Consider the following 14,388-nt stretch of genomic DNA (forward strand, 5'->3'; position numbering starts at 1 on the left):
ACGATTAAGATTCTCAGGATTCCTTGGCCTGAAAAATTTTTTTTTTTTTTTTTTTTTTTTTTGCTTCAATGTGTGATTGTTGTTTTACCGTTTCTTGCTCGTTTAGCATTATGTCAAGGATTGGTTGGCCGACTCATTGATCGACACAGATATCGATGCTGTTGTTCTGATCGGTTGCCAAGCAGCAGGTCTGGTCTTTATGTGAGGGTTGACCTGATTAGAGCTGATGACGACGAGCAGAGAGGGAGGAGTTTTCCCCTTTGAAAAGGAGGGCAAAATGTTTACCAACCTCCTCTCACGGCCCACTTTCACATGGCCACTTTATTAGGTACACATCTTCAAACGTGAAGGCAGAATCAGGAGAACGGACTGGCTTAGACTGTGGCGAGGCTCGTGGTGCGAGAATTTAATTTAACAGACTTTGTTGAGTATAGAGAGAATGGTGCGAAAAGACAAGTCGCCCAGTTAGCAGTAGCCGTGTTTGATAGATGTCTTGACGTCTGAGCAGTGAAAGAAATATAAAAGGCAACAATAGCTCAAACAGCCATTTGTGGCAAACGGTAAAAAGACGTGCTGCGGCATTCAGACGGTAGCGTCAGAATTAGACGTCAACAGCATGAAAGTATGGATTCATCCCGCCTTGTAGCAACTGTTCAGGCTGGGGGAGGTAAAATGGAAGGGAGGATCTTTTCTCGGGACACTTTAGACCCTTTAATACCAGGTGAGCATCATGTAACACCACTGCTGACAGGAGTATTGCACCTGATAACCTCTATCCCTGTATGACCACAGCGTACCCCTCTTCTGATGGGACAAGCGAGTTCACTGGACTCCAGTTACCAGATCTCGACCCAACAGAGCAGCTTCACCAACAACAGAGGGTCCAACCCCATAATAAGAAGGCGTATCTAATAAAGTGACCACGTATTTGAAAATCCAACAAGTTCAACGGCAACTTTCATTATTCACAGCCGAGGTGCGAATGAGTCGACCGTAAGGTTGAGGTCGCGGGACGCGGCTCTCCCCAGACTGCTGGATCTTAAGTATGAACCAGCTGCATCATTTTTATAAAACGTATAAACAGATCCTCTTACACCTACATGTCATCCATATAATGGAGACCAACTTACTGGATTAACAATTGTGCTAAAAACTTAGAGAAGATGGGAACAAAAACAAAAAAAAAAAACCCACTGATTGATGCAGCCAGCAAAGTCCACCACTCACCTGAGAATCCAAGGTCCGCCATGACGATGTACTTCCTGTCCTGGGCGTTGCTCATAAAGGGAATGTAAACGTCCAGCATGAGAAAGCCCACGCAGGCCAGGAAGGCTATCACCCCGATTCCCACGGCATACTGACACGCAGAGTCGCTCTGGTTGAAGATGCACTTTGCCTGGGCGCTGCTGGGAGGGTTGACGTACCCCTCCGTGGTGATGCAGGCGAACACCACCAGGGCAAACACCTTCAGTCGAGAAGAGAGAGAAAAAGAGGCAGTCGTTATAAAAAATACAAAAAAGACATTTGTTTTGGGCTGTGACACTTTAAAGCTGGCCTCTCTCCTGCTCTTTCTGACACTCCACCTTCAGCAAGTCATCACAGCGTTCCTTCATCTTGCTGCCTTCTACCAGTCTTAGCAACTTTTGATGGAGAAGTAGTTTGTATCATGAACTCAGCGAAGAAGTTCCACCAGGTGTGTGCTAATTGCTGCTGCCTCTAGTCTGGAGGAGTTTTGTGGAAATTGGCGGCGCTTTGTGAAACCAAGCGTTGCTGCACCTCTGAATGGTTGCCATGGGAGATTCAAGGATTTTTTTAAACATACGTGAAAGAATCAAAGAATAAGATGATATAAAGCTGAAACAAAAGGTTAGTTTACACATTATTTTAGCCTTCAGGCAGGGATCTGGTTCAGTTTATGAAAGCAGTAAAAGGAAATGTCTAAAAAAAAAACTGAATTCAACTTAATTTCTATGTAAAAGAAAAATGAATTTGCTTGGCTTTCATATTAGCAACATAATTTTATGTTTTGTTGTTCGACAACGGGAGGCAGGACTATGAAAGCATCTTGTATTTGCTTTCCACAGTCGGGTAATAGAATAACAAGATTAAACTGCGTCACAACCAGCCCCGTTTCTCACTGCCGACACTTTAAATGCCCCTCCCGTCCCCCTGCTGCCCCGTGGTTGCGGTCGGCCGCTATCCGCTCTGATTACTTGCTGCACCATGTGACCTCATTTTGGGTGCAGCTGCTAGCCATGTGATGCCTGAGATGCCACCAGCTCCCTCCACAACACTCATAATGGGAGCGGAGGGGGGAGGAGAACGCAGCAGGAGCTGAAAAATGGAGGTTCAGGTTGAAGCTTAAGGTGTATGACAGGACAGATGGCAAATATATAATTTCCCATGAAAGAATCATGATTTCCTCTGTAAAAACATGTATGTCTAAAAATCAAAACCCAGATTTATCCCCCATTTAAAGCAACCTCCAACTGATAAATTATTCAACACTGACTTTTTAAACTGGCTTTACTAAACATTAGATTTACCTTTACAAGTACGGACTACTAAAACTGCTGAAACTTTTAAATCTTTGCTTAAAACTCATTTTTGTTCCCTGCAATTCTTTCATAGTAACAGTCTGTGTTGTATATTTGTATTTTGTTTTAGCCTTATTTTTTGCTCTCTTGTTCTTATTGTTGTTTATCGTGTTTTACTTTATTGAATTGTAACATGTTGGTAAATGTTTTTATGCCCTACAGGGTTTCCTCCAGTGTATTATAAGCCTGGCGGCCCACCAGGCTTTACTTGTGTTCCCACCAGGCTTGGCATTGTTAATTTATTTTATTTTTTTAATTCTGCTTTCTTTAAGACTTTACATTTGGTGTTTAGGCATTAATCGTCCAGTTTTCCAGTAATGCATAAATATCAAGTGATATTTCCAAATTTCCTGTCAACTTTAACCATTTTTTAACTCAAAAACATGAGTTAAAAATGGCGCCCGGGGTTAGCAAGTTTTCTGGCGAAAATCTTGCCCTATATAAGTAAATTGATGTTTCCTGACGCTTGTCAGGAAAGTCATTTTTAGCGAATGACTATATCACTGAGCATAATCTCTGTGTTATGTTTTTAGCAGAAACATGATTGGATGAAAACAGTGATCAATATCCAATATCCACTATCAAACATGTAACACACAATCGAAGGACAAAGTCTGGGCTTATCAGTAAGTGTGTTAATATTTCATTGATCTCTGTAATTTACATCTAATCCACATGGAGAACTTCTCTAGTAAGAAGAGAAAGAAGCGATTGTCGAAAGGTTAAACAAAGATGGCTGAAAACTCAACATCGCTGCAAACTCTTAAAGAAAGGATGAACATATATCACTTACCCTGAAGCATGTGAGAGAATCATTATTCTCTGAAATCATTAATAAAAATATTGACCCTGCTTGTGTCTTGTTTGCCACAGATGAGTGACTAACAAACCCTCCTGTGACTGCAATGAATTTGCTTCTTACAGAGAAAATTCTGAAAATCAGAGGCTTAATCATCATTATCAAGGCCATTACTAAAGTTATGTCTAATCAATATCAATCTGGAGACAATACTGTTCAACCAACTCAATAAAAAATAAACTAGAAGGAATTATAAATCATACAAGCTCCTTTTCCTGCTGTCCTGATATCATACCCACAACTTTCCTGAAGAAAGGCCAGCCTGTCATAAACTCATCCCTCTCATCAGGTGTTTTTAAAAACATCAGTTATCAAACCCTTGATTAAAAAAAAAAAAAAAACAAAAACAAAAAAACAAATCAATCTGGACAAATCACTACTGCAGAATTACAGGCCGATCTCCAACCCATCACCACAATCACTGAAATACCTGCTTTAATAGTTAAACAGCTTCCTAACAATGACAAACGCTTTGACATCTCAGTCCGGTTTCCGTGGTTACCACAGCACTGGGACTGCCCTCGTCAAAGTGTGCAGTCCACATAAATGAAGACTGTGGAAGAACCACGGTGCTGGTTCTGTTGGACTTAATGGGAGACAGTGGTCGGAGTTCGACCTGTGACCCGGTGGGTCGCGGGTTCGAATCCCAGCTCCATCTTCCTCAGTTGTCGTGTCCCTGGGCAAGGCACTTTGTCGGCCTTCTGGGTTTCTGTTGCCCCGTTATTACAGCTAGAAAGTACTGATCAGGCCCCAAAATGTGGATGACACAAAGACGCATGAGGACAATTACAAAGTCGGTCTTCTATCACCTGAAGAACATTTGAGATTAAATGTCTCAGCAAGATCTGGAGAAAGGCCTCCATGTGTTTTCTTTCTCTAGTGCTTTGTTTAGTCGAATTAGTGTCTTCATAGGTCTGATTTTTTTAAAAAAAAGATCAGACACCTGCAGCTGATCCAGATGTGAATCTTCTTACTAAAACCAGGAAACCAGAGCAAACCACCCCATTTTTAAAGTCCTTACACTGGCTCCCTGTAGCTCAGAGAAGTAATAATTGTAACTTTTAAACATCTACAAAAAGTAAACTATGCTTGCATGAACTGTACAGAACATTAGTAGTTGACTTTTGCAGGTTTTCTTCATTTCAGATCATAATGGTGACTACAATCCAGTGGCTACAATCCACCATAAGGTGACTTCTCTTAATCCTAGACGAGCTAAAACACATCGTGGGACCAGAAAAAAAAATAAAAATCTGATCTGGTATGAAGGAATTGCAGATGAGTTGTACACAGCCGCAGCAGCAAGCATGCAGTACATTTACCCAGGGAGAGCAGTAGATGACCAGGAGTAACAGGAAAGGGTCAGCAGGTGGGGGGAGGTATCACCTTACCTGCCCATTCAGAGCCTCTGTTTACCAGCAACACACTCGTCGTCTCCCTCACACACACACACTGTGTTTCCAAAGCACATACACGACGACGGCAGCCAAGGGCATGTTCTGTCCTCAGCCCTCATCTGACAGCCTGAACGCAGAACTTTATCTGCATCGAAATGCACATTTTGACTCCTCTGAATCTGGAGGGTTTCATTTCTCATGATTATCTGAATTAGACAAAGAGAGTCTGGATGGTTTCACTCCACCAGGAAGCGACTTCAGGACACGGGGGACGGAAACCGTCACACTCAAAGTCTGAGTCAGACCCAAGCAGGCGAAGCCGGCTGTGGTTTTAGAGGCCGCAAAATTGTGCAAATGATTATTTTAGTAACCGATTAGAATGATTATTTTGACGATTAAACTGATACATATTCTACATTTTTGTCATTTAACTTCTTAAGTCCTTTTTTATCCAATATTACAAATACATTAAATAAATTATTCAATTCATTTAAGTAAGAAGAACATTTTATTGCCTAAAATGCAACAAAGGATTCTTTTAGTAAACTTGAGCCAGGTGAAGCTAAAACTGTAGCACTTTAGGAGTAGCACTGAGGTGTTTTTGTCCTAAATGCAAACGTATATAGTTTTAGTACAGTTCTGGCCTTAATTAATGCTCCAAAAACATGTCCCCTCCCCCCACTTAACGATTAATCTGTTACTAAATTTGTTGATTAATCTAATTAATTGTTTCAATCCTAATCACTGGCAACAATGATGTCACAGCCCCTCCTCTAACCTAACCTTACACCCCTGGGCGCACAGACAGAGAGCTTTAACTGCATCCTCCACATCTCCTACTATGTGTTTGGTCAGTTTCAATGACTCTGTTACTCCATTTTAGGTTAACATGGTTACAGTCACATTTTCAGCAAAAAAAGAAAAGAAAGAAAAAAGAGATTATAATCTAACAACCCTGAAGATCATGCTACCAAAACTGGCTCTGGCCCTTCTGAATTAGGCCCTGCTTACAGTAAATATATTACTGTGTTTCACAAGACACAATAATGCGAATTTATATTTAATAAAATTACCTAGCAACAGGTGATCACACAAGCATATCCCTTGAGCGCGAGTTACCACAATTTCTCCTCATAAGCGCCTCAACTATAGTCGTTTTCGTCTATTGCACAACATGGAAGTAGGACAGAGTTAAGGTCAGAGAGTAACTGCAGCGTTCAGACACGCAGTTCATCCCGGAAGTGAAAATCTTTATTTGACATTTGTCTGCCTTTTGTCTGGAGTGTTGATCTGTCACCGCGCAGGCTGCAAAAAACAAAAAACAAAACAAACAAACAAACACGGAGACGCACCATGAAGAAGCAGTTTTAACTCCCCAGTTTACTTATTTAAAACCGGAGAGCACCTGGTTACATATTAGGTTAAAATATCCACCGGCTCTGTTTGAGCCTGAGCTCCTCCAGCCTCTCACTCACCCAGCTGAGGACCCGCACGATTGTTTGCGGCTGTCGGATGAACTTGTAGAAATCGAAGCCTCCTCCCGCCAGAGCGGCTCCGTACGCACTCGCACCTCCGTTCTCCGCCATGTCTGACCCTGGGAGTGGAGCCGATCCCCCGGACAAGAGAAGAGAGCCTCAGGGCTTAGATGAACCAAAGCTAAAAAATAAAAAAGTGCTGCCACCTCCTGAGAGCGTTTCTCTGAAGTGAGAGCCGCACCAGGAGGAGGGGAGCAGCGCGGAGAGGGGCGGAGCTGCCGGGGAGCTGAACGACTGACAGTCAGTGCTACTTTTTCACAAACACATTGCTTTTTTTTTTTTTTTAATCCTTGCGCCAGAATTACAGTAAAATTTGGCCAGTTTGACTTCCGCGCCCCCGTTTCTCCTGCTGCACAGCTCATCTTTGATATGTAGGTCCAAAAGAAAAATGCTTAGTTTTTCTTCAGGATTTCTTTCAAACAATCCAGTGGGTTTTTTTTTTAACATTTAAATGATGCGGAGAACATTACCGTGGATTAGAACTATTTAAAAGCTGAAATTATTGGGTACGTTTTGCTCCAACATTTACAATAAAACCTGAAAAAAATTCTGATCCACAATCACTAAAATGCCCTATTTAGATATTACCTTGAAATGTCCAACAATTGGTCTCCTATTGAAGTTTTGTCTTGTAAATGGGATAAATGTTTTAATACAGATTTTATTTAACCCAATGGTCATGTACATTTTAATATAGTATGACGTTTTCACCATTAAAAACAGCAACAGAGAATGTCTTTGTTGAAATAAAAGAGATTCGGCTTCGGTTCTCCTTATAATTAAACAAAAACCTGATCATTTTTCCTGAAAACAAGAACTAAAGATGCTATTTTTTTACAATGTTGCTCACCTGCAGGTTGATGAAACATTTTTTCCTTTCTTAACCTCGACAATATTATGAACTCAAGGCTCTTGTCCCAAGCATCATCATCCGATTGTACCAAATTATTCCCTCGCCATATATCGGCTGATACTGCATGCAGCCTGCAGCAGGCGGGGAGTGGCGCATAAGAAGATCTGATTTTTATTTTTGCATGATTGATCAGTTAAACAAAACTAAGTTTGCAGCTGCTTTCAGTCAAACTTTCAGAATTCAGTTTCACCTTTTTGATTAATGCAGGAAAATGATTACAGCTTTTATTATTTTTAGCCAATGTGAAAAAGCAAAGAGAACAAAAGAGAGCTAAACACAAGTGCATCAATTAAATAAGACCAGTTTACAAATGATAATACTATTCACAGGGTAATTCAGATGTTTTATCATTATTTTTAAAAGTGATGAATTAATGAAATGTAGTTTGTGTTGAGTCGAGTTTATAGCGTATTTCAACAACAGGGCAGTTCGAATACAGAAACCAGCTATGAAACTGGTTAACAGCCTTCAGATGATGAACTATGAACATGATTCAGTTTCAACATGTTTAACTTCTTGTTCTTGCTAGTTGCACAACACTGGTTGGTGGCACCACATTCAGGACGCTCAGAAAGTTATGACCAAACCAAGTGCAAACTCAGCAGAAATGCAAACTCTTTCGGTTCCCTCCTCTGCAGTTTAGCAATGGATAGTCAATGCTTCAGGCGCAGTCTAATTCCTGGCCATCCATTGACAGGTTTCAGGGAATTTCAACAGCAAGGCACAGTCACAAATGCTGAATGTTTTTTTTTTTAATGCAAACTTGTGTAATATCCCAAGTAAGTAAGTTGATGTTATGTTGCAAAATGTAAGAAAGAGTTCAAGATATTTGACTAAAAATCACTGCTTATTTTATAAAAACACCTTTAACATCATTTTTGCTAAAACTATTACTGCAAATATCTACACTAAAATGGCACCAAGGTATAGATTATCAACTCCAAATGCATTTATTTTAAAGTTCTAGTGTTCGGTTTGAGTCTTCATCAGCCTCATTCTCCAGTGTCCGTTTTTCCTGCTCGATCTGAGGCCATTCGTCCTCAGAGGCTTCAGATTCCTGACCAGGACATGAGGAGAGTAGTTTGAATATTTGTTAATAATGGCTGAATATTGAACCGAACGATGGAGTCACCTGATAAAGTTCGTCCTCTCTTGGTGCTTTCGCCACCTCAGGGTCCTCGTTGTACTCTGTCCAGTCCTACAGGAGAAGATTTATGTCAGGCATTCAGGCTGGTGGTGCCACATGGTGGAAACCTTCAGGTTTGGAGGAATGCCGACTTACCATCTCGATCGCAGATACAACAGGTCTGTCGTCCATTACAAAACTCGACCTAATAGTGAGTTTAAACACATTTAGCTTGTTCGCCTTTCAGAAACATTTTACGTAAGTTTCAGCTCCTGACTCTTACAATCTGTGTAATCGTTTGGGAAAATACAACCAAACAAATTTACACTGTGATGAAGACGTGCAGGGTATTTAATATCGGCTGGAACTCAAGTGGGAGGTGTGGGATTGTGGTAAAATGGTTTCTCCCAGAAGAAGCAACAAGCATACGCCATAGTGTTGCTTCGTCTTTGAACAAAGATGCAGCTGAAACCGGATATTTACATACACTGTTTTTTTTTTTCTTAAATCTGACGTCAAATCAGACTAACCCTTTCATGCATGAATTATGATCCTTTGTGTCAGGATTTTTTTCCAATTTTTTATTTTATTTTCTGAAGGTACAAAAAGGTAGGAAGAAAAATTTAGTAATTTTTTCTTTTTAGGTGATCAATTGTAATTTTCTCCAAATACAAAGTTGTTATTTGAAAAACACATCAGTAGTATTGTTCTTTAGGGGTTATCTGAGGTCACAATGTTTTTTTTTTACCATCTACAGTAGAAGGAGGAACCGGGTCAGTCGGCATGCTTGTTTGTCTGTCGGCCATATTGGATTTAACAAAAATAATTTCTTGCATTTTCAGCTGATGGCCAGTAGTTTATAGTGTATCTTATAATGGATTAGTGTCCACTTCAGCGGTCTGTGTGCATTTATAACATAAAAATCCACAAGAAGCACAAGAAAATGGCTTTTAGACAGCTGTCCACTGTAGTGACCACTATGCACGAAAGGGTTAAACACTTTGCTGTTTTAATTAAGTCAAGATTGCAAAACTACGTCTGTTTGCGAAATGACAGAAAATTTTAGATTAGTTTCTATTTCACTAGATCACAAGACATGTTTACAAAAATCAAAAGATTTATCCCTGAGTCATTTTCCAACTTTAACCTAGTTTTTTTTTTTATCCTGCTTGTGGACTAATGGCATCTTCCTCATTAAATGGCCTTTCACCCCATGTAAGTACAGGACTTTTTACAACTGTGGCTAATAAGTAACAACACTCTTACTAGGTTCAGTCGCCTTCTTCTGATTTCATCTTTAGGTTAATAACAAAAAATATTCTGGCAATTAGTAATCTCAAATCTCCATCACTTTATTCTCATACTGAATTATGGTCAAAACTAATGAGGGAGGTTCTGAAAGAATTTTGTGGGAGCTGGATTATGAAGACGGTAGGACGAATCTATGGTTTATAATGTTTTAACAGAACCTCGCTTCACAAATCATGACCTATTCCTTTAAAAGCAGCTGTGACGCTAAAGGAAAACTGGAATAGAGACATTTTAATTTTCACTTTGAATCTATGATGTCATTCGTTATCTTTTCCTCCAAAGAAAGAAAGAAAAAAACCCATCTTAGATTACTCTGTTTTCCAATAAATAAATAAAAAAACACTCACTCTGACTTCTGTTGAGATTGTTTCCACCCTGAAAGAAGAACGGACAAACGTTCAGCATCTCCCCTTCACAGCAAAGGAAGACGTACAAACATATGAGATCAGGCGAACTCACTGAAGATGACTCCTGACAGACAACAAAACAACACCAGGAAAATCAGGAGCGCGAAACAGCTGAAGACCACAGCCACCACTAAGGTTGGAAGGCGATTCAGCACTAGGGAGAAAAACGGGAAATCGGTCAGTGATTTGTCTCAAGGAGACGTTGTTCAAGCAGCATTCAGCGTCTACCTTCTTTGTCCACGTAAAGCGCTTTGCTGCTTATGACCGTGCTGTTGTCGAAGCTGTCCCACACTTCACAGCGGTACTTTCCGGCGCTCCGCCTCCCCACGGCCAGCAGCAGGACCGACTGCTCCGGCGGCAGATCCACCACGTAGAAGAAGCTGCCCTGCCCATGTAGAGGCGTTTGGTTGAGGTACCACTGGAAATGAGGATGAGTTCCCTTTGCCGCCTTGCAGTAGAGCCTCAGGCCAATGACGGCATAGTTATCTCCCATGTCATATTCAGACTGGACCGTCACTGGGCCGGCGACTGACACTAGAGAAAGGTTAAGAGAGACACAAAGTCAGAGGGACTGTAAGCCATTGGCCTTTTTTGACCTTTTGCTGCTCTGCCCACTTTTACTGTCTCAGTTCGAGTTAAACTGTGTGCAGTTCTGGTTTAACTTAAACCGAACCCCGACCCAGCAGAAATCCTTGTCTTGTTACAGTCGATGCATCTCATTGAGCTCATGAACTCTGAATAAGATGTATTTAACATTCAACGTAAAAGTAAATGACAATACGAGGTGCAATAATCTCCTGTATGCTCTTCTTCTTTGACGCCTTCTGCCATTTCCAGTATCACATATAAAAAAACAACAGCAACCATATATTTGATCAAATCAAACTATGTTTTTTAATCGTTTTGATCTTGCATACATTTATTTAAGTTTAAAAACACAAAAGCAATAAAACAACAAGGTTATTTTTTTTTTATTTTTCTTTTGTTTTGAAACAGAAAAACCAAAGATCGAATCGTAACAGATTGGGTTTCTTCCATTGTAGCCGAATGAAACGCTTCCCAATGAATGTAAACACAATGAAGTAACACCATAAACTCCTAATGTTGATAGCATTTGTACTGCAGCACAGCTAACTGCAGCAGGAAGTCAGCAAAGAGTTTGGGATTTTCATGATAAAGTTTTATTTTTTGGGGGGTGTAGCACTTATTTTGGTAAGTATTTACTGCAGATCTACAGAGAAAGAAAAAAACACAGCAGAGTTTTATTACCTACCGACTTCAAAAGGCAGCCATCGACTGTATTCAGTCTGGTTCCCGTTGCTGGCCCGACACTGCAGCCATCCAGAGTGCTGGTCCATGACCACTGGAAGAGTGAACGTGGCGTGTCTCTCTGTAAAGCTCTCCGTGAGCATCAGCTTCTCGCCCATGTAGAGCGAGAAGCTTATAGGAGGATCGCCTCTCTCAGCCTGGCAGGTGATGCTGGCCGAATAGGAGCCATTACCCCCCTTCACCACGGTGAATGAGATGTCAGGGGTCGACACCAGATCTGAGGAAACACAAACGAGGAGGACGTCGGTTCTGCTGGGCTGAATTGTGGCGCCTCACAAGAGTATTAAACCCCTTTAAGCTGTTCCACATTTTGTGGCGTTGCACATTTTAAAATGCATTTGATTGAAATTGTACTCGAATCAGAAATTTCTTTCACAGAACGGCTGGATTTGAGATTAGGTTACTCACTTTACTAACGACTTCTGACAGAAACAGGTTGTAAACGGAACTGTTTTAAAAAAAATCTCCCCAATAAAGTACATCAACATTTGTGGTTGCAACATGACAAAATCTGGTTTAGCTACGTTTGCAAGTCACGATGTAATCTTCCAACCTTTGACGGTGATAACGAGGTCTGAGCTGTTGGAGGTGAACCATGTCGTTTCGTTGAAGACGTTTTTAGCCTGGCACATGTAGGCGCCGCCATCTTCAGAGGACGCTCTAAAAGAGACGCAGATCATGTTGACTCTAACCAAGCAAACACTTTACTCTTACAACCGAAACAGATTATCACCAAAACAGACGACATCGTGTTTTATGTTTGCACATCGGCAGCGACTTCAGTCTCGTTTCAGCAACAGTGCAGATGTTGACATGTAAGATCTTTAAAGGGACCAGGAGGGAAAATACGGGTAATTCACAAAGAACATAAATTTTCTCTGTTTATTTTGTGCTATTTTTCATTATTCAGTCATAATTTCTTATTTACGGAGCAGATTTCACTAAATATGCGCAGACTCATAAAATGCAGCTAATGCAAGCAGTTCACACTTATTCTCACACCAGGCTGCAGCCACAAACACAGCAGGTGGAAAATTAACCAGAAAAACAATTGTTTCCTCACAAAGACCTCATCTCATTACCTGACGATTTTCTTCAACAAACTTAAAGAATTACATAAAAACTGTTCTGAATTTTTACATCAATAAGTAGCATTCAGCACTGCTGCAAGTTTCAAAAGACAATTCACATGTGGAGAATTAGATGGAGGCACAAACGTGGGTTTGCCCACGTTTAGCCATTAGTTTAAAAAGCTCCAGTAATTTAACGCTCCGGTCTTAAAGGATTTCTTTAAAGCCATGCTTTGTGCCATCACTGACCTGGTGACTATTAACCGGTTGTCTCCAATCCAGCGGCGACGAGACGGAGAGACGAGGTGCCCATTGAGAAACCAGTTGTAGGAAACGTGATTTCCAGATTGAACTTTGCATTGCAGCTCCAGCTCGGTTTCCTCATAGATCTCTGTCGGACCCGTGTAAACGATCGCAGCGCCGACGACTGGCACTGCAAAACAAACGGAAAAAACAAACCACATAAACGTCACTACCACAGCTGTCAGAAAAGAGATTATGCAAAGATTTTATCTTTCGAGCTTCTGTATTTGAATTTTTTTTTATTTGTCTTCTCTGTACTCATTTAGCAGATCATAAGATTATTTCAGTGACATTCAACCTGTTCCCCATGAAACCACGCAATACTGTAGTAGTGCAGCCCTACTTTATAAAACCTAAATAATGTGCACTTCCATAACTAATCAACAACATGCAGAGATATGATCTTAATAAGGATGTATTTAGTTTACACGACTGTGTAATTTTGATTCATTGAATGCTTGTGTTAAGATATGATTATGTATTTGTGAGGTCTCCTAAAACAGCTTCCTGAAGATAAAAAAGGTGAATTTCCCCACCGAGGAACAAAAAAAGGAACTTCTACTCTATTCTGTCCTATTGAATTTGACAAAGTGTGTGTAAATAAGACTTCATGCCATTGATGAGTGAAATTAACCAGAGTTGAACTGTTGCTGAGTGTAACCTTATATTTTAAGGAAACAGTTTTCAATGCATAATTCGTCCTCCTCAACGGGACTTACCAATAACCCTTAAGAAGTGCGCTTTGCTGACAGTCTCGTTTATTTTGGTGTCGTTTTGTGCGCTGGCCACACACTCGAAGTCGCCCTCGTGCTTAGCTTTGATAACCAGGGAAAAGTTTCCCGTCTCCTCCCCGGCTAGGAGGGTGTATTCTCCAAACATTTGTTTACGGTCATCCTTCCTGAAGACAGGAATTTCAACATGTCTCCCGTTGCTCTATTTCTCCGAATGCGTTTAACTCCTACTGCAACTTGACTCTACTTACCTGTATAATGTCAGAAGAATCATTTCATTATTTTCTGAACTGGGAATTTCACACTCAAAGACAATGACGTCTCGTACCAAAGCCTGCGAGGGGCCGTGGAGTCGCGGCTGGTCCAGTTGGAACTGATCTGTTGGGGAAAAAAGAAGAAAGAAATCCCAAAGAGCCACCAGCATTCCTCGCCGGATGGCACACAAATGATCATGAAAATGTACTTACTGCTCTCTTTTGTGCAGCAGCACAACCCTGTAGGAATGGAGATGAAATGTTAAATTATTTCAAAATCCTCGACACTCGGTTGAGTTTCTGCCTGCCTGCTTACCCAGGATGGCCAAAAACACAGAAGCAAACATGCTGAAGTCGTTTTACGCAGCGGGAGGCTTTGGATGGAGTAAAATCGGAGGGAATAAGTGGCAGTTGTAACTGGGTGGATGAAGCCGTGCGTCTGATTACCTTACAGGCAGAGAAATGTGCAGGCGGCTGATAGAGCTGCAGGCCAACGCCTCCCGAGCTTCAGCGTCACTTCAGCTGGGAGAAATAAAACCGTCCTGCTGCAGTTCAC

General features: G+C 41.0%; 2 protein-coding genes across 2 annotated transcripts in view; both read right to left on the bottom strand.

Moving 5' to 3' along the window:
- Nucleotides 1-6,600, bottom strand: part of syngr2b (synaptogyrin 2b) — a 13,496-nt gene extending 6,896 nt beyond the window's left edge. The window contains exons 1-2 of the mRNA XM_015038670.1: nucleotides 6,329-6,600; nucleotides 1,228-1,465 (exon numbers count right to left, since the gene is read on the bottom strand). Coding sequence (XP_014894156.1) covers nucleotides 1,228-1,465; nucleotides 6,329-6,439 — 349 coding nt within the window. The 5' untranslated portion in view covers nucleotides 6,440-6,600. The remainder of the gene's footprint in view (nucleotides 1-1,227; nucleotides 1,466-6,328) is intronic.
- Nucleotides 6,601-7,685: 1,085 nt separating this feature from the next.
- LOC106951262 (uncharacterized) lies at nucleotides 7,686-14,353 on the bottom strand. The gene is made up of 13 exons (XM_015038672.1): nucleotides 14,149-14,353; nucleotides 14,046-14,072; nucleotides 13,830-13,956; nucleotides 13,567-13,745; nucleotides 12,794-12,977; nucleotides 12,028-12,134; nucleotides 11,419-11,691; nucleotides 10,374-10,679; nucleotides 10,198-10,299; nucleotides 10,086-10,113; nucleotides 8,584-8,632; nucleotides 8,434-8,499; nucleotides 7,686-8,358 (listed from the first exon to the last, which is right to left on the bottom strand). Exons 1-13 carry the CDS (start codon nucleotides 14,177-14,179, stop codon nucleotides 8,257-8,259), a joined length of 1,581 nt encoding a protein of 526 aa, XP_014894158.1. The 5' UTR covers nucleotides 14,180-14,353; the 3' UTR covers nucleotides 7,686-8,256.
- Nucleotides 14,354-14,388: the final 35 nt, after the last annotated feature.

The sequence above is a fragment of the Poecilia latipinna genome, unplaced genomic scaffold, assembly GCF_001443285.1.
Source record: "Poecilia latipinna isolate Pla-1442-1.1 unplaced genomic scaffold, P_latipinna-1.0 Scaffold449, whole genome shotgun sequence".
In the NCBI taxonomy this organism is placed as follows: domain Eukaryota; kingdom Metazoa; phylum Chordata; class Actinopteri; order Cyprinodontiformes; family Poeciliidae; genus Poecilia; species Poecilia latipinna.

Bases quoted from the DNA above. Each gene is read 5' to 3' on its own strand.
- LOC106951262 (XM_015038672.1), bottom strand. From the start codon at position 14,179: ATGTTTGCTTCTGTGTTTTTGGCCATCCTGG. The intron at 13,746-13,829 runs GTAAGTAGAGTC...TCCTGTCTTCAG, and splicing joins ATTCTTCTGACATTATACAG to GAAGGATGACCGTAAACAAA. The intron at 12,978-13,566 runs GTAAGTCCCGTT...TTTGTTTTGCAG, and splicing joins GCACTTCTTAAGGGTTATTG to TGCCAGTCGTCGGCGCTGCG.